General features: G+C 39.8%; 1 protein-coding gene across 1 annotated transcript in view; it reads right to left on the reverse strand.

Moving 5' to 3' along the window:
* The window catches only part of PIWIL4 (piwi like RNA-mediated gene silencing 4), a 36,914-nt gene extending 30,433 nt beyond the window's left edge, over positions 1–6,481 (reverse strand). Inside the window, exons 1-3 of the mRNA XM_070490432.1 lie at positions 6,383–6,481; positions 5,929–6,054; positions 3,568–3,782 (exon numbers count right to left, since the gene is read on the reverse strand). Of these exons, the coding sequence (XP_070346533.1) occupies positions 3,568–3,782; positions 5,929–6,019 (306 nt within the window). The 5' untranslated portion in view covers positions 6,020–6,054; positions 6,383–6,481. The remainder of the gene's footprint in view (positions 1–3,567; positions 3,783–5,928; positions 6,055–6,382) is intronic.
* Between the last annotated feature and the right edge of the window lie 14,030 nt (positions 6,482–20,511).

The following is a 20,511-nucleotide window of genomic DNA, read 5'->3' on the forward strand; positions in this document are numbered from 1 at the left end:
AAAAATCAATGAGCAAGGATTTTTTAGAAGGGTAAGAAATTAGCAGAGGTCAGTTCATTAGTAAGCACTTAGGTATTTTACCCCTACTTTCTATAGTTAAAGTGTGGCTTTAACTACAGCTGAGCCAAGAATGTAGGGCAGGAATGCCTCATGGCATGGAAACAAAGGGAAATGAGTCCTTTCACAGGGGATGAAATATTTCATCTAGGTGATTTCTTCCTTCAGATAAAACTGTACAGAAATCAGAGATGGAGAGCTACAGAAGAGCTCATCGACATCTGGGAGAAGTCTAGCAGGCAGGAGAGATGAAGAGCGCTCAGACCGCTGCAGGGATTTCAGGACAAAGGCTTAAAACAACAAACGATGCTGGCATGAGTGGTTGGGGAAAGGTGGCAGCGATGGTCCAGGCTCAGACCTCTATGCAGGAACCGCGTTCCCAACGGGCATCTAAGAGCAAACTCAACAGCGCCCCCTGCACCTCCCCTACCAAACACCAACCCCTCCTTGCTTCCTGTGTCTGCTATTGGATCCCACACCCTCCAGTCCCCGGGCTGCTAGCCTCGGAGCAAGCATTCACTTCTCCTTCCACTATCTAATTGGTTGACAAATCTTAGCACCTCTATACTCGCAATGTCTCTAATAATCTATTTCAGCTGTTCCAATACCATTGTTTACCACAAAGCTCAAGAGCATGTGATTTGGAATTGGCCAGACCCTGGTCCCCTGCCTCCGGCAGCCTGTGTGATATAGAGCAAGTTACTTCAACTCTGTAAGACCTTTCCTCATCTCTAAAGTGGGAGTGAGTCCAGGGTAGTGAAGAGTAAATGATGTAATTCATGGATCTCATCCCCATGCATAGCAGCACTTCGTTCAACCCCTTTTGACATCCTGCCCAGATTATTCCACTGGCACTTTACTAATCTTCCCACTTTCTCCTGTCAAACATTCAACAGGATGTGATCAGAGTAACTGTAATTAAGCCAGCTCCCATGGAAATTCTCTCTCAGAGGCTTCAGTGGTCCATGGAGGACAGGCCCTATTCCTCAGTAGGACATTTAAAGTTCTCTTACTTTTGGAGCCACAACTTCCATTTCTTCCTGGCTAAACTGGAACGATCAGAAATTTCTAAAACAACCGCTTACTCTCTACCATTGTGCCTTTGCCCCTTCCAGTCCTTCTGTCTAGGCATCTCCCCCTGACCCCATCGCCACTCCTTCATTGATCCAAATCCTACCCAAGAAATGAATTATCACTCCCACTGAAGTATCCTGCTGGGAATGAGCTTTCTTTTCATCAAGCTCTGTATGAAGACTTTGGGTAAGATACTTAAACTCTCTGGAGTGATGAGAGGATTAAACAAGATGATGCATATAAAGAACCTGGCAAAACAAATGCTCAAGAAGTGTAATCTGGTAGGATACCAGTAGCAGTGGTGGCAGGTGGGACATAAAGTACAGATCTGCTCATCCCAAGAGAGAGGTGCTGGGGCTTATCCAGAGGACAACCAGCACAGCACCTAACACCTAGTAAGCGCTCAGTGAATATTAGCATAATGAAACTAAGTATTGTTATGGCACTTACTTCACTCTACCTTTCACTGCACAACTTCAGTACTAAACTGAAATTTTTCTGACAACAAGAACCTTGCTTCCGCGATAGTGGCAGCAGCCTGCCCGGTACACAGTAGGCTCTGTAAGTGTAGAATGAATGCAAGAGAGTGGCAAATAGATTTGACCAGTGACAACAACCCAGGTGCTGGCCACAGATTCACAGATGGTGTCTGAAAGACAGAGGAAGGCTAGGAGGGAGCAGAACAGGACTCCTAGAACGGCACTATTCGGGAGTGCAAGGAATGAATTAGTGGAGGAGCTCTTTCAGCTTAGATAAGCATCTTATGAAGTGTGTAGGGGATGGAGAGTGTATGCAAGATTAAGCCTGAGTCAATATTAAGACCAGAATAAAACGGTGAGAACAGCATATCTTCATTGGGACACTATTTCTTTTTACCATTTCTTTTTCACTGTCACTGGGTGACAGGTCATTCATATGTTGATAAGGAGTAAGACAACACTCTTCCATCTAGACCTAGTATCATGATCTGTGTCTGGGAAATAAAATCAACGGGCCTGATTTGTCACACCATGTCTTTACCATCTATTTTACTCACCTACCTCCTCATTAGATTCCATCCCCAACAATAAGAAGGTGTGTGGTACATACCACATGCTCATTTTGAATGAGAAGTGAGTAATATTAACTTATTCCTGGCATCTGTAGAGTAAAAATTCTCCACTTTGGTTAGGTACAAAGCAAGGACCTTGAAGCAAGCTGGGTCATTCAAGGGAAGTATATAAGAATTTCAATATATCTAAATTTCCAAACTTACTACAGATGTATCTACAAGAACAAGAGGATCTTACATCCTCTTGTTGACAACAACAACTTGAAATATATCATTTAAGCACAAGAGGCCATACTAGCATGTTATCGACATCTGGTCATAAGACAAAATATTGAGGGATCAATAAGGACTTATGATGATGAATAAAAATGTTCTTAAATTTCAGATCCAGATTTTCCACACCTTTAAATTTAGTCCTGTAGTATAATTTTAAAGTTCCATATCCAGATGAAATAATCACTCAAGTAGCTCCTATAAATCTGAGGGTAAAGGATAAAACCCCACAAGTGCTCAGAAATGCATTTCTTGAGGAAATTCACAGAGATTTACATGGAGTCTAGAAATTTGCATTTATCCTCTTGGTACCATCCTGTTCAAAATGTTGAACTAAATGATTAAGCGTTCCAAGGAATAGAGCATAAAGTTTTAATCCCATGTCCTATGTTAATTTTTCATACAAAAACTGGTTCTTTTTGCTTTGTAGTAATTTTAATACTGCTTTAGAACAAACCATATGATAAAAACATCACTACCAATATCTTTATTTTAGGACTGAAAATTTTGGAGGTGTAAAAGAAATGGATAAAAGAATATGAATCACAAAATTGCCATATTGAATGGTCACACCATGAAAAACGTATCCTTAAGAGTGATATCAATAACTTATATTTCATATGATAGAACAAGTCATGAAAGAAATGACAGTTTTAGAATCAGTGATTGAAGGAAAGTTATTTGTATACACAGGCACAATTGCGCAGGGGCAAAAAAAAGCAGAGTAAATTTAAAGCTTTGAAGCCACAGGCTAAATGGTGTTTCTTAAAGTCTTGCTTATTTTGGGAAAAGTTTAAAAAAGATATCTATTTCAAGGACACGTTACCTAAAAAGAAATAGTTGAAAAAGCAGTGTTTGTATTACAGCTCTTATTTTTAAAATGCCAGACCATCAGCTTCTTAATTAAGAAATCAATACTGATGAGGTCTTAATTAGGAAGTCTTTTTTTTCTCTCAGGCATGGGAACAGGAAAGGGGGCAGGAGTGAGTGAAACACTCATTCCAACTGTCATGAAAATCAGCTAACCTCTTAAATATAGATGGACGAGTATAAATATATGCATATATGTGTGTCTGTGTCTGCATGTGTGTAAAAAATTAACTATACTATACCTTTTCTTCTAGCTTTTGTGAGAGAAAAAGGATGACACCATCGAATGCTTTTGCTTTGTTGGAAAGTTCCCTATGACTATAAAGCAGAGCAATTCTCAGCCTTCTAGATTCTAAATCTGGAATATATGTCACATGATACTGGTACAGCTGCCAGTCCTGGGGCAAATCTAAACCAAAGAGATTTGTGGCCAGCTTCACAGGTATTCCACTGGAACCTGAGGATGACAAATAACATTTTTCAGCCAAAAAAATCACACGATGTCAATATTAATCACGTCTTTTAAAAAATTTATTTGCACATGCATAGTTGTTGCTGTAAAGCAAGGACTCTTGTTCAGTGACACAAGACACAACCTTCAGCCTGATAACCTTATGGAGTCCTATAAACACCTGTTGGGAGTTAAAAAGAAATCATATGTAAAGCAGGCCCCATAAGAACATAAGAGCAGACACTGACATTCTTGTCCCTGTGAGAAAAGCATCTGAATTCAACTACCCTAGGACTCCTTCCAAAGTGTGCCTTCCAGCTCTGACTCTGTGCAATTCAAATTGGCTCGAGTAATATTATCAGATGCTGCTTTGAAATTATGCTGCTGTCAGATGATGAAGAAACTGTCTGGTTCTTACCATGAATTACAAATCCTAACCCCTAACCTCTTAGGAATCCAAATAATCAAAATTTAACCCTACTTTTGACAATTCTGAAACAGTTCAGTGGTTAGACTGCTCTACAAGTCGCAGAGAAGGCCCTCAGAGACTGAGGGGAGCACTGGGGAGAGAGGAAGAAATTACACATCTTTCCTGTGGGAAAACAGACAGGGTCTCGGGGCTTCTACTTTCTGCAGGCACATGGAGGCCATGTGTGCTTCTGGCAATTCCATTCCCTACAGAATTTTTACTCGCCTCTTCAAAGTCCATAGGACAAATTCAGAGATGGCCGCAATGGAACTGGTCAGTGCTCAAGATGGCGTAGCTCCCTCCAGAACAGAATCTAAGAGGGCACAAAGGAAGTATTTCTCACCTCTCTTTGTAGGACTCATCCAGTGTTTGTCTTACAGAAAAGAATTATATCAAATAGGCGCTAATATGCTTTTTTTGTGGAGGAAGTGGAAACATGAGCCCCTGGGAGGTGCTGAGAAAGAAAAAGTCTCACATGTGCCTTAGTATTTCCTCAGCTTTGATCTTTGGTATACATCCGGTAGGAGCAAGGAATCAGTGTGCCATTTTAAAGAAAAGCTTTCTTTTGTTCTCCCAGATCCTGAGGAAATGGCAACATAGTTTAGCTGCTCATATTAACGGACAGAGAGAAGTAATCCCAGAATGTCAGAGCGGGCAATACGCATCAAGGTCTTCTACACCAGTATTTTCAAACTGTGGTCATGACCCATCAGGAATGCAGGGATGAAAGCCAGTGAGGTGAACCACCATATTTCATGAAAAGACTGGAGCACGACAGAATGGACCAGAGTGTCTTGCTCAGATTAAGGGCAAGTATTATTTCATGAAACTTTGTTTCAATTACACTTGTGTAGTGTGTGTATGCTGGATAACAATATTTCTATTTCTTATTTTTCTGCATGGTTTTTAAAAGTTTGAAAAGGCTGATCTGCATCAGTAAGTCTCAACTTTTGGGAGGGAGTCACAAAGCCTTTTGAGAATCCAATGAAAACAGAAGACCTACTTCCCTGAAAATGCCTATGCCTACAATTCTGGGCGCAATTTCAAGGGCGAGCCCAGAATCCGGGTAAAGAATTCCTGAAATAGGCCACATCTTTCTTTTTACAGCTGAAGACCGGAGAAGTTACTATTCCCCATATAGAAAAAGGGTTGGGAAAGAGACAAAGCAACTTTTTTTTTTTTTTTTTTTGAGGAAGATCAGCCCTGAGCTAACATCTGCTGCCAATCCTCTTCTTTTTGCTGAGGAAGACTGCCCCTGAGCTAACATCCATACCCATCTTCCTCCATTTTATATGTGGGACGCCTGCCACAGCATGGCTTGATAAGCTGTGTGTAGGTTCACACCCAGGATCCGCAAACCCCGGGCTGCCTGAGCAGAACATGCAAATTTAACTGCTGTGCCACCAGGCTGGCACTAGACAAGGCATCTTTTTTGACCCCTACCCCAGGTGTAAAGAGAAAATGTTTTTAACAAGTGAAATGTAGTTTTAGAGAAAATGTTATTATCTCTATTAATAAAAGAGAGAATTAAGGTTAAAATAACTAGTGTCTAGATAATGCCTTAAACATAGCAGATGGTCAATAAATATCTTTTAAGATAATACACGAACTTTTTAATTTTATATCTAGAAATCAAAACTCTTAAGCAACATTAAAAAAGTAAGTAACAAGAAGACTGGGTACCTGTTTTGCAGTCTCTCACATGGGCCAATTTCTCTCTGGTACAGACAGCCAAATCCATGAAGTCTCGTCTGATTTTCCCACCTCTTTCCATGAAGGCACTTCCAGCATCACCAGAAGATATGCTATCTTCATGTAAAATACGAAGAGAACACCATAATATCTCCTATTTCATTCTAGTGATCTTGTTTACAGCTACTATGTCAAAAACGCATCTAGAAGCAAAACTCAAGATTTTTGTGGTTTTTCATAAAACTGGCCTACATTGGTGAAAACAATCATGACTATACAGCAGTCTTCAGCCTAAAAACTGAAAACGGTGAAGCAAGCATGGCACGTTTTGTTAGAAATAACAGACCCTGAGTTAGTCCTGTCTCTTAAAATATTTTGGATTGTTCTGACTCCCCCCTCGGCTAAGGAGAAAGTCTTATCGCCTCATGTCCTGCTCCACACCCACCTATGGAAGGTGGCTCTCCCTCCTTCAGCTCTTGTGTAAACTCTGAAGAGCTACGAACTAAGATTGTCCACACCAACCTCTGCACAGATTGGGGCTGAATCTCTCACCTTTCCCAATGACAAGAAGAGAAACGCCCAGAACACTGCCATCAGTTTTTATGCTAGATCATTCCCCTTTGTAATATTATGGGTTTATTACTGCAAAGTAATGACTAATACTAACAACAAATCTCTAGGACTCTGACTTGACCTCTGACCTTTGGTACAGTCACTATAGGCAACTACCCCAAATGGCACTCTTACTTGCTCAAAACTGCTGTCCATATCCTTCTCCGTGGAGTCTGAGTCTCCCAGGAAAATCACAAAATTTATTTAATTTTTAGAAATTCAGTTATCCTCACTAGATTATATCATTCTCTGCACTTGGTTTCAAAAGATGTTTGGTGGTTTCTAAAAATTCAATCTACCATGGAATAGTAATTGTCAGAGGCTGGGAGAAGGGGAAAATGAGGCGTTATTGTCTAATGAGTACAAAGTTTCAGTTTTGCAAAATGAAAACTGTTCTAGAAATGGATGGTAGTGATGGTTGCACAACAATGTAAATGTCCTTCATGCCACTGGACTGTACACTTAAAAATGATTAAAACAGTAAATGTTACATTATGCACAATTTACCACAATTGTAAAAAATACACGAAAATCCAATCTACCCTGAAAGGACGAAGGGTTTCCATCACTTGCTAGTCACAAGAATGTGCAGCAAATGTGAAAAGAAATTCCGAAAGAGAAGTTAGAATAACCCTGGGATGGTGGCAATAGTGCTAGAATTATGAGACAACACATTTCTACTGTTTAAGTCACCCAGTCTGTGGTACTTTGTCACAACAACCCTAGCAAACTCGTGCATTGGACACACCAACTCACACTGTGTGACAGTGGCTACTTGGAGTAGCATGTTGACAAGTATCCTCAGGCCAAATCTGGACTTGCAGGGAAAGCAACTACCATCAAATGGTGACATCTACCCCAGGTGGGGCAGGAAGCAGGGAGAAGTGGCAGCAGGTGTGCAGGTTTCTACCACCCCTGGGAGGCAATGGTATTGGCATTTACATGTCATAAAAAGTTGTAAAATGTCCTTTCAAAATTATTCAGTGAACAGAAAGAATCAGAAACACTGGCTTCCTAATGTCTGTGGATTCTAACTGCCAAGCACTAGAAGGAAATTCAGTGGCAGGCTCCGTGTTTGGGAGTCCCAAAGAAAGACAACAAACCCAGGCAGATTCTTCAAGAAAAGGAAAATGGAATGCTCAAGAAGTCAGCCCGCTGCTGTAGGCTTAGCAGAGTCCCTCCGGTTCCATTCAGATGGAACGGAACTGAACTGCACTTACATGTCTGTGAAATCCTGCTTGTTCCCACAAAGCCACTGCTAGAGGATGCTTCACTGTCACTAAGATCAACAGATGTAGGCTAAAGCGGAAAAAATATTTTGGTCAGATTTAAGACATTAAGTCATAAATCAAAAGGTCATCACAAAATAAGAACCATAGTACATTCTAAGTCATTAGATTACCATAAGCTAATGTTAACAGGTCAAACAGTTGAGAGATGATGAGAAGAGATGGCCCATTCTAGAAAAAAAGATAAGGACGAGCTATAGTTTTCCCCATTCATCAAATTTTGGTTTTAGTACCAGATATAGCTTTAGACTCTGGAGGTGTAAAAAGGCAGAGATGAAATCCTTGCACCCAGGGAGCTCAGCAGGCGGTACAGATGAGCCCAGACCTCACACCTCCATGGCCCAGACCCGGGGCCTCCAGGATGAACATATCTGTAGTATGAAAACAAATTGAGCCCAAAGACCTGGGTCACCAGCTTACTCTCCTGAATAAACTGGTCAAGATTAGTTCACAAAATAGGTGAAGAGAACCATTAATCTTTTCACAGTAACTACTTCTCTTTGTACAAGAAGGAACATATCTTGGCTTGCAAAAAAACGGTTGAAGTCAAGAGAAGACCTCTTCATGAGAGTAAAGGCATAATGACCACAGAGTACTCAGGAGTACTTCTGGTCTAAGAGACGGCTCCGCCTACTAAGAGTCTGTAGTTGTAACTTCACTCAAAAGTTCTTGATCTGCTGGTCAATTCAATCTAGTCGCCTAAGTCTGGCAAGGAGCCCTACCCACAGTAGTTGCTCAACAAACAGTGGTTGAATCTAAACCACAGCTGTTTGAGATTGCTTATTTTTATATATGAATTGACCAGACGAATCATATTGGATTGTATGCCATATAAGGGTATTATTGAAGGCACAGCAATTTTTGCCAGGACAGTTAAAACCAAACCAACTAATTAAAACTCAGAAAGTATAAAAGAATAACACTTGCCTCCAATTTTCAGTCCTCTTTATCATCAAAACATCCACATTAATACCTTAAGAGAAAAACGTGAGAAACCCTGGAAGGCTCAAATTTGATAGAGAAGATAAGCCACTACTTCTGGCAGAGAGGAAGGGATATACGCAGAGGAAGGCGGTGTCCATGAAGGAGACAGTGGTAAGAGAGAGCAAGACCATATCTGCTAAGCGGTCTACGCACCTGCGGGGAGGCCTGGGTGCGCCCCACTTCGGCGGGACTGGGGCCACGGGCGATACCTCGTGCCCTCGCGCGGGCCCGTCCACTCATGTTCCCGAGGAGCCCAGAGTGACTTGAAAGGCAGCAAAGTCTCAATTAGGGTGTTTCTTCCTTGGCATCCAGATGGGAGGCTGTGCCGGGAGCCAGCGGAGGAAGTGGATCTCTGGCTCCTTAGCTGGAAAGGCACTAGAGGCCCACGCGTGGGCGGAGGAGGCGCGCACTGCCCGCGGGGTTCCGGAGGGGGAGGGGAAGGGGCCGTTTGGGAGCGGAGGGGGGAAGGGGAGAGTTTGGGAGGAGGAGGGGCGGGGGCCTCGATTCCCTTTTCTTTCCATCACCGCAACCCCCGAAATTTGGCATTATCCAACTTTCTGGGTTTTCCCCATCTTCTGTGTGTAAGGTTGCACCACGCTGTTCCTTTTCTCAGTTTGTCCTTTCCGCTCACTGGTGTGGGTAAGCACCTCTTCATATGTGTGACAGCTATGAAGTTATCCCTTCAGTGAACTCTCTATTTATATCCGTTGCCATTTTTATAGTTGGGTTTCTAATGTTTTTCTTTGTGATTTGGAAGAAATTTTATCTTTTTTTCAAAAAAACATTGCAAATATCTACTCCCAATCTATCACTTGTTAATTTTGATTATGAAGTCTTTTCTCTTACCAAAATCTTTAGTTTTGATGAGTCAGATCTACCAATTTTTAAGTTTATAGTTTGTACTTTTTGAAATTAAATTTTCTCTGCCTTAGTTTACAAGGACATTATGTGACATTTTCTTTTATTAACTTTCTAAGTTTCCTGTTCACCTTAAATATTTTGTATCTTTCAGGGTTCATCATATGTATATATATGACGTGAGGCAGGATCTAACTTTATCTCTATATGAAGTGAGCCGTTTTCCCCTAACGTCATCTAGTAAACAGCGTACACCTTATGTAATGGTTTGCGGAGCCACCTCCAGCAAACGGCAAATCCTCACACAGTATACCTAGATTTGTCTCTGTGCCTTCATTTCTATTCTACTTATCTATATCTACTCTGCACCAGTACTTTACCACTTTTTATTATTATTTCTTCATAGTATTCTTAAAATCTAGGGGAGCAAGTCTTTACTGTTTGATATTTTTTCAATTGATTTATTTATTCACAAACTGTATTCTATATAAATAATAAAATAAGTTTGTCAAGCCTCTTTCAACATCTGGCTTAGTTTTTAATTGGCATTGTGTGGACTATATAAATTAATTTGTAAAGAACTCTCATCCTTACAATGTTAGATTTCTCCATTTATTTAAGTTTCTCCTTACGTCCTTTAACAGCATTTAAATTTTTTTTATAAAAGTTTGTGTATTGTTTAATTTCTGGAAATTTGATAGTTTTTGTCACTATTGTGTCCTGTAACTTGCTTTCATTATATTTCCTAGTTGGTTATGATTAAGTATAGACATGTGATACTGATTTTTGTAATTGATGTTGTTTATCAAGTTTACTGAACTCCTTAGTGCTTATGGCTTGTCTTTTGATTTACTTGAGTTTGCATGTAAATGATCATATCATCTACAAATAATAACAACTTTATGTCATCTTTCTTCTTTCTTTTTCTTATCATGTTGATCAAGTTTTCCTGTACAATGTTGAAAGTACTGTAAGAGCTGGCATTCTTGTCATCTTCCTGATTTTAAGGGGACTATTTCTGAAATGTCTCCGTTTTGTTTGATGTTTGCTGTAACTATCTGGTTTATGGTCTTTATCATTTTCAGGAAGCTCCCCTCTTTTATTGCTGGTTTTCAAAGATTATTTTAATTGTAAATATCTGTAGAACCTTACTAAATACTACTGTGGGTCTGTCACAAAGCTTGTGCTGAGGTTATAAGGGCCCATGTACAGACTGTTCATCAGAGTTATTTCGGGTGGCAGCCTATGTGCCCATCAGAAGGGGCAGTGGGTAGATAAAAGGCGGTAGATGCATGGAGTGGAAAACTAGGCCAACAGTCAAGAACAGCCACCTGGAGATGCAGTCAGCAGCATGAATAGGTCTTGAATACATTGTGTTGAATGAACAAAAAGCTAGAAAAGATTGAGATCTATACAATGGCAGAATATCACATATGTTAACTTTTAAAACTGTAAGGACACATGGATATGGACTAATTTTTTTCAAGTAAACATATATATCCAAGGATACCCAACAGAGACAATAAATTAGTACCTATATAAGGGAGAAGAATAGGAGTGGGAATGGAGGAAGTGAAAGGGAAAGCAAAATATAAGGCAGTATAGAACTTGCAGATTCATGAGAATCACGTACAGTGAATTGAAGAATATGATTAATTCAACTCTCTGTACTTGAGGCCCTAAAATTAAATAAATATGATAGCTAATGTTTATTGAAGACTTACAGTATACCTGGCTTTGTGGAAAATATTATCATCCCCATTTTATAGATGAGGAAATTGAAGCTTAGAAACTTCAGTGACTTGCCCAAGGCACCACAGCTTGTGTGGCAGAGCTGGGATTCCAACTCAGGTCTGATTACCTGAGCCCACACCGTATTCACTTATTCCCTATTCCCCTCCCTCCAATAAGGTGATCTGCCTTACTTTAGATACAGCCCTTTCTAGAGGAAAAAGCCCAAATCCTGTGTAATGTGCCATCCTCTGCCTTCTTTTTACTCCCCATCAGAATACTCTTTTATCAGGTTCTCTTGGGAAACTATTAATCCTGAGGGCTGGCAAGTGCAAGAGGTAATGATGGCCTTGCGCAGAGATGGCTAGTCTTGGACTTGGCTCAGTGGAGCCACTCCAAGGAATTATACATTTCTTTGAAAAGGAACGAGTGTGAAATTGTGAGTGATCATAAGCTGTGATGTCAAAAAGGAAGGCAAGTGGAAAACAGAATCTGGACAAGGAATCTACTTTTGAAAATCCATGCTTTATTTCTAAATATAAGAATAATCTTTATCCCATGTTTCCGTATTTACCACCTCCTGGTAAATTTGACTTGCACTGATGTGACACACTATGGAGTGACAAGAAAGGCTGAGAATGCACATAAGTGACTTCAAACAGTTAAATCCTTTCCATTTCCCAAATACTGACTCCTTATAAAATCAGAAGTATCAATTATTTCCAATCATTATTGGCATTTTTCAACTCTATCATACTGATATGACAGAGATTACTATAATAACTGACATACGAATCTGTCCCATGGTGCCTTCCACATATGAGTTTTAAAGGCACTTACATTTTCCCTGTGTAGGGAGGCAGTACAGCATGGTTACATGGGCTTTAGAATCAGACAGACCATACTTTATATCCCCACTCCATTACCTACTAGCTCTCTGACTCCAGAAAATGTAGCCTCAGTTTGTTCAACTATAAAATGGGGATAAAGATATGCCAGGATTTCTCAGCCTTGGCACTGTTCACATTTTGGGCCAGATAATTTGCTATCGTAGAGTGCCATCTTATGCAGTGTAGGATGTTTAGCAGTATCCCTGGCCTCTACTCCCTGGATGCCAGTCTCACCTCTAATTGTGAGAACCAAAAATGTCTCCTGGAGAGCAAATCACCCCAGATTGAGACATTGAGATACAGCTACGTCCCAGGGTTGTTTTGAGGACTAAATGAAATAATGACAATGATGATGCTTAATGCAGTGTTTGGCATGTAATAAAAATTGGATAATTAGTTATTATTATCCTAAGAACGTGTTATGGACAAATTTTGCAAAAAGAGATTTAATACAATTTTTGCCACATTTGTATTTGCAGACTCTTGTCAAATTACTTCACATTTACATACCAGCTTACAATGTTGTTAAGTCATGGACGACTCTTGTGTCATGAAGTCCTTTACATTTTGCTCGGACCACCTTTTAGCTCCAGCCGTTGCTGTGGTGATCAGCTGCACACAACGTAAACCATACATCTCTCACTTCTGTCTCAGGGCTTCCCTACTACATAGGATACCCCAAGAATCCACTCAGCCATTCCATCGCAGGAGCAAAGCTGAGTGCAAGGAAGTTAACATCTCATAGGGCAACCGTTGGCCAATGTGGGATGGGAGATGATGGATAAATCATCCCTTTTGCAACCACTGGGCAGACAATTTGGTGATGCATTCTATGGCTTCACAGAGGGTCCTAGTGAGATCAAGCGTCAGATGCCACAGTGGTGATCAGCTTGATGACACACCCTTGGGTTGACTTCATCCTTGCCTGTTCCGTTTTTCCCAGTCCCTCTCTACTGTTCCTTGTAATCACTTCCCCAAATAAACTACTGCGTCCAAGCCCTTGTCTTAGGTTCTGATTTGAAGGGAACGTAGGCCAGCATAGTTCAATAAGAGAATATAGTATTCACTCATTTGAAACATAGATCATGCCTACTGTGGGCCTAAGCATTGGTATCTGAATTTTATCAATGAGGGAAAATACAACTAAAGATTCATCTAAACTCATCCTTCAAGCCAGCTATAAAATCAATTTTTTAGTTATTCAGTCCTGTGACTGTAGCTTAATTTTTTAAATGAATTTTATTAGGAAAACCCTGTAAATCAGACAACCTACAAGCGCAGACATGTTCAGATCAGCTAATTTGTTTGCTCAGTAACCATGGTTCCTGCTAGTGCAAAATTAATTCCCCAGGCACAGGTGTAGGTGGTTGAGCACCTGTGAAATTACTGCATCAATGGCGTTGTCTTCTTTGGACTTTATTTCAACAGTATTTACTGGATTAATTTTGAACAGTCTCATTTTTTAACCTTTTATTTTGAAATATATCACATTTATAGAAAAGTTACAAGAATAGCACAAAGAACCTTTCACCAAGGTTCATCAGTTAACATTTTGCCATATTTGCTTTATTATTTTCTCTTTATATGTATATATTTTTTTCTGACCTATTTACAAAGAAGCTGTAGACATCATGCCCTTTGACCTCCAAATATTTCAATGTGTATTTGTTAAGAACAAGAATATTTTCCCATTCTCTTATATAACCACAATACAATCACAAAACTTAACTTGGATGAAATGCTATTGTCTAATCTACAGTCTATAGTTAGATTTTGACCGGTGTCCCCAGATGTCTTTTAAAACTTTTTTTTTTGTCCAGAGTGTAGTTAGGTCCTTATAATACGTTGCATTTGGTTGGCACACCTCTTTAGTTTTCTTTAATCTGTAACATGAACAGTCTCCCTCTGTCTCTTTTTTTTTAAACAAATTATGAGAAATACATTATTGAAATGTCTGGAGAAAGAAAAATTCCCATTATGCACTAGATGTTAACTGCTTAACCATTGTGATGGAAATCTTTCCAAAACACATCGTCTGCCTCGTGGTCTATAGGGAGTGCTCTAAAGGTCAGTTAACTCCTTCTGGAGACCTGAACTTACGAGTATTGAATATTCTGTCTGTACAGGTATTTCTGTTCCTTTATGCGTACCCCATTGTGCTCCAGAAAGGATTTAAGAGTACTTACACATGTACAAAATAAAACAAAAGGAAAATGGCTACAATGGAGATCTTCTCTTCCCTGTTCCTCCTGTTGTTCTCTGGCCGTCAGGTTTGTACTTTCCTCCCCCAAGCACTCTCTTTACCTGTGACAATCCATTACTTCCAGCAGGAAGCCCCGCCCCAATGACCACAGGGTGGCATTTTGACTTTCCTTGTCCCTAAGAGTGGGCTCTTTCTTTAATTAAAAAAATACTAAAAATTATATCTTACAACTTAGATGATATAAAGATGAATATATTAATATATATTAAAACATTTTCTTTGACCTCAAAATTTCTCTTCATGTTTTAAAAGAAATTAGAACATTTCCCGCATGGCCAGAAGTATTGTGGGCCTTAGGCACTGTGCCTACTGCATCTAATGTTTATAAGGCAGCCCTGCTCTCACCCCCACACACATTTCCCAAATTGAGTGATTTGCTGTGGAAGCATACTCAGGAGCTACAGCAGGAAGGTCAGGAGTGGTCCCTGACTCCCAATGGCCACAGAAGTGTGCAGAAGATGCATGAGGGTGGGTCCCAGGCCCAAGATCAACAGCCAAGGGTAGATGTGGGTGTCCAGGTCAGATTTCCTTTGCAGAAGTCCCCTCTGTGTGAGTTGCAGGTGTGTTCAGTTATTTTATTATATTATGGAACCTGTTAGAGTAATACATGCACCTCTCCTAGGGACAGGTGTAATATGGGTGGAGACAGTACTGCCTAAACTCATGCTGGGAAAGGACATATTTCCTTAATTAGCAAGGCGGCTCCTCCTTCTCTGCAAGGCAGTATGTCTCCCATTATTGTGTGGAGTTGCCTTTGGTTTATTTCCAGCTCTACCTTGGAAACTACCAGAATAAAAAATGAAGTTATATTCTCTCAACATTGGCTGCTCACTTCGTTACTCCAAAGAAGGGCTGCAAATTTATGACTCTAGTAAAGACTCAATTAAAGCCTTTTTTTCTTTTTTTTTTTTGGTGAGGAAGATTGTCCCTGAGCTAACATCTGTGCCAATCTTCCTCTATTTTGTTTGTGGGACACTGCCCAGCATGTCTTGATGAGCAAAGCAGTATGTAGGTCTGAGTCCAGGATCTGAACCCATGAACACCAGGCTGCCAAAGCAAAGCATGTAAACTTAACCACTACACCACTGAGCTGGCCCCTCAATTAAAGCTTTTGACTTTTTCAGTCTGGAGGTTGAGATGGAAGGATATAATTCATTAGCAACTCTATAATGTAAAGGAGCATTACCAGGAGTCCATAACAAACTGGCCTGACCTTTACAAAGTTTAGAGCTGTTGACTTCAACCTGAAGAATTGAGAACATAAGCCTCCTGTGCGTCCACTGGATTCAGCTCCACTAACTTCCTTACCGAACTCATGCCTCAAATAACCATGCCCCCAAAATGCCCTAGTTTCAGACTTGATGGTCAAAGTCAGGTCTCCCCAAAGGGAGTCATGATAGCTGTGATTTCTTACAGTGATAGAACTCAAATTTGCTAAGATTCCAAGTAACCGAGTCTAATCTTGTTTTAGCCTGGTGCTATGGTAAAAGACGCACCCCTGTTCATCACAGCGTTATTCACAATAGTCAAGGCTTGGAAGCAACCCAAGTGCCCATCAACAGATGAATGGATAAAGAAGATGCAGTATATGTATATATATATATGATGGAATACTGCTCAGCCGTAAAAAAAGACAAAATTGTGCCATTTGCAACCACATGGTTGGACCTTGAAGGTACTATGCTAAGTGAAATAAGCCAGACAGAGACAGATAAATATTGTATGACTTCACTCATCTGTGGAAGATAAACATACAAACACACAGATGAAGAGAACAGATTCAGGGTTAAAAGAAGGGAAGAGGGCGGGGAGAGGGCAAAAGGGGTAAAGGGGCATATATGTATGGTGACAGATAAAAACTAGACTATTGGTGGTGAGCACAATGCAGTCTATACAGAAGCTGAAATATAATAAGTACACCTGAAATTTACACAATATATAAGCCAACATGACCTCAATAAAATAATTTTTTTAAAAGTCTACCTCAAGACCTCATAAGATAATAAAACTCCCAACTCTTTAAATAACTTAAAATATGTATATATATATATATATTCACTAGGCAAAGAGACAGTTCCTGGGGCACAATGGAGCTTCGTTATGGAGGGGGAAGTTCCTCGGAGGGGCGGGTGAGGGGAGCAGTGGGTGAGGCCCTAACAAAGCACCCCAGCTCCGCCAGGACTGCTCTGCTCTAATCTGTTTCATATACTGGGCCTCCACATACAATTTTGTTTGAAAACTAGTTATCTATAAAATGGGGATCATAAAACTTAACTCACAGGAAGTGTTGTGTTTGCAATACGGGATGACGTACACTGGAAAGTACCCAGCTTAGATGGCCACATAGCAGGTTTGATAAAGTCACTTTCTCTGTGCTCCCTTTCCCCCTTAGTGGAACCCCATGTCCCCTCCATGTTAAAGGAACTTCTTTCCTACCCCATGGTTCAAAGCCCATTTTCTCTTATTTGGGCCCCTGCAAAGATAAAAGATGCTGGCTATCTTTCTGAACAACGAGCCCTCATGTGTCATAGAAAATTATTTCATTTATTTGGTTACTTTTTCTATTCCCTCCATATGATTCCACAATGAGGACTTGAACTTTGTGTATTTGCTATTTTTTCCCCAGCGATTAATCAGGGCCCAGCACTCGACAAAATATTTGTTGGATGATTGAAGATGCTTGAAGACGGTGAGAAAATTCCCCTTAGCTTTTTCTTTGCTGATTTATATTGTCCTATTACTTCACATTTTTCCATAAAGAACTTTCATTGCAACTCTCTAATCATGTTTCTCAAATGACTCAGCAAGTTTAGCAATTATGAAAGCAGAATACTAAAGTAAGACAAAATCATTACCCTCCTGCATTATGATACACAGAAATAAACTTGAATCCTGCTTACTTAGGTTAACTTGCTCACTGCCTAGATTGTAGGTCCTAGGCTAGTATACTTAATAAATAAAGCAAGATATCATATCCCTAAGCCCAAGAGAATGCAAATGGAATTTCAAGCAGAATGGCAGATTGCCTAAGTTGATGTCCAAATTATTGTGGTTTAAGGTCTGTGCTACACGTTTATAGAATTACTGGGCAATAAAGAACGTTGATAAATCTTTTAAGAAGGAATGGAGTAGAGTAGGACTAATTTCCAAGAGTGCTATATAATACTTTTGATTATTTTATTATGAAATAATGAAAAAAATTTTAAAACTTTATTATTCCAGAGGATTACTGGCAAATAAAGTCCTTTCAGATAGAATAAGACACATGTAATGAATAAAGACATTCATTTCTTTTGGCTTCAAGGGGAGTTTATCTGTTAAGACTGGTGGAGAGAATAAATATGCAAAAGTATAAAAACAAAGGAGCAAAGGGCTTGTAATTAGAAACTTTTAAAATGGCATCTGAACTACTAAAGATTTTCTGTTCAATTATGTATGGAGCGTGATGAATAAATGCTCATTTAAAAAGTGTAATTCAGAAAATACCACAGGCAAAGTGTTTATGCCCTGAAAATTCGAATAGATACATGGCTAAGTGGAAAGAAAGAAGAATTTAGTAGTCAGTCTTACTGATTTGCTTTACAGATTGAGACTTAAAGAGCAAAGCTGCCTGTGCTACTATGAATTAATCATCGTAATCTCATATCCATCCTTTTTAATAAAGGAATAACAGGATGTGCTTGTTTATTTGTATGGAAGAATCTACTCTAGGCTTCCTGAGTGTCCTGACCCAAAACAGTAGTATTGACTGAAAGCTAAGGATACCAATACTTGCAGTTGGCATGTTGGCCATTGTAGTCCCCTGGGTAAGAATATCTTGAACCATTTCCTTTCTGTACTTCAAGTGAAAGGATAGTATTGTCGACCTTTAAATGACAACAAAGAAGAACAAGAATGTGGCGGTAGCCACTAAGGCAACAATAAAATAATAATTTCTTCTTATTTCTTAGGACGTAAAAACCTGAGAGAATATGATTAAGTGGCACAGTTCAAGGTATAAACGTAAATAATTGAACTCTTACCATATGGTCCAGCAATTGCACTCGGTGGTATTTACGCAAAGGAGTTGAAAACTTGTGTCCCCACAAAAACCTGCACGCGGATGTTTATAAAAGCTGTATTCGTAATTGCCAAAACCTGGAAGCATCTAAGATGTCCTTCAGTAGGTGAATGGATAAACTGTGGCACATCCAGACAATGGAATATTATTCAATGCTAAAAAGAAATGAGGTATCAAGCCATTAAAAGACATGAAGGAGACTTAAATGCATATTACTAAGTGGAAGAAACCACTCTGAAAAGGCTACATAGTGTATAATTCCAACTATATCGCACTCCAGAAGAGGCAAAACTAGGGAGACAGTAAAAAGATCAGTGGTTTCCAGGGACTGAGGGGCAGGAGGAACAAATACTTGGAGCAGAGAGGATTATTAAGGCAATGAAACTACTCTGTATGAAACTATAATGGTGAATACACATCATTATTCATTTGTCCAAACCCCTAAGATGTACAACTTCAAGAGTACACCCTAATGTAAACTATAGACTTTGGGTGATTATGATCTGTCACTGTAGTAAATGTACCACTCTGGTGGGGGATATTGATAATGAGAGAAAGTATGCATGTGTGGGGGTAGGAGGTATGCGGGAAATCTCTGTACCTTCCTCTCAATTTTGCTGTGACCCTAGAACTGCTCTAAAATATGAAGTCTATTAAATATATATATGATAAAGAACTCATATACAGAATACATGAAGATTTAATGGAATATTATTCAGCAATAAAAAGGAAGGAACTACTGATACATGCAACAATATTGAAGAGTCTCAAATTATGTTAAGCAAAAGAGCCAGATTGGAAGGGAACAAACTGCTCAGATTCATTTATGACATTTTAGAAAAAGCAAAATACAGCAATAGAAAACTTATCAGTGGATGTCAAGAGATGGGGGTGGTGAGAGAAGCTGTGTGCAAAAGCGTGAGGAAGGTTTTGAGAATGATAAAACTTGACCACAAGACCTGATTCCTAGATCCTGGAATGGCCTTGGCAGTGCTGCCCCATCAGAATCAGAAACTGAGCTGATTAAATTTCACTAGGCTTCAGACATGCAAATGGGCATGGTGAGCTGAATACCTGAGATGGATCTCTGCTCAAAAGTCTGTAAAGAGAGAAAGCAGTGGCGAAGGTCGTGTCTCCTATTTGGTATTTATTCTGAATCTTTCAATGGTTCCCCTCACTTTTAGGAAATAGTCCAAAATTCTTAGCCTCATTTTCAGAGCTCTTCATGATGAGACCCTGCTTTTCTCTCCAGAATCCTCTCACCTCCTACTCTTGCCCCAAGCACACCCTTGTCTTCTAGTCCAGAATGACATACAGTTCCTCTAATTTACCATAGTCTCTTACATGTATGGGCTTTAGCCAAATGCATCTCTCTTATACTCACCTCTAAGGAGTACTGGTAACTTCTCTTCATACTTAAAGACTTAACATTCACCCAAACATCTCTTCTAGCTCAGGGACGCCATTTCCTAATCTCCTCTCGCTCTTGACAGCCATGCTGAATTAGACACCTGTCATCTATGCCCCCATTACACTCCATTCCTCTGCCATGACTCTAATGAAGCCACTTGAAAATTGTTGCTTCATTTGTCTGAGTCTGCTTCTCGACTATGATCTCCTTGAGGGCAGGGATCATGTTTTTCACCTCTGTGTCCCCAGAATCTAGCATAATACCTATTATGTGTAAATATATGTTGATTAAGTGAATGGCTGGCTGGATTCTTGGATGGATGTGGATGGATGTGGATGGATGATTATGGATGGATAGATAAAGCTTATAAAATAAGCATGTAAAAAGCTCCCTGAGAACTCTGCACTGTGTCTCTGTGACCCTTGTGCATTAGTAAATCTGATTGACTCACTGACAGATTTGGATTTCTAGTTATC

This window comes from Equus asinus, chromosome 20, assembly GCF_041296235.1.
Source record: "Equus asinus isolate D_3611 breed Donkey chromosome 20, EquAss-T2T_v2, whole genome shotgun sequence".
NCBI classification, from domain to species: domain Eukaryota; kingdom Metazoa; phylum Chordata; class Mammalia; order Perissodactyla; family Equidae; genus Equus; species Equus asinus.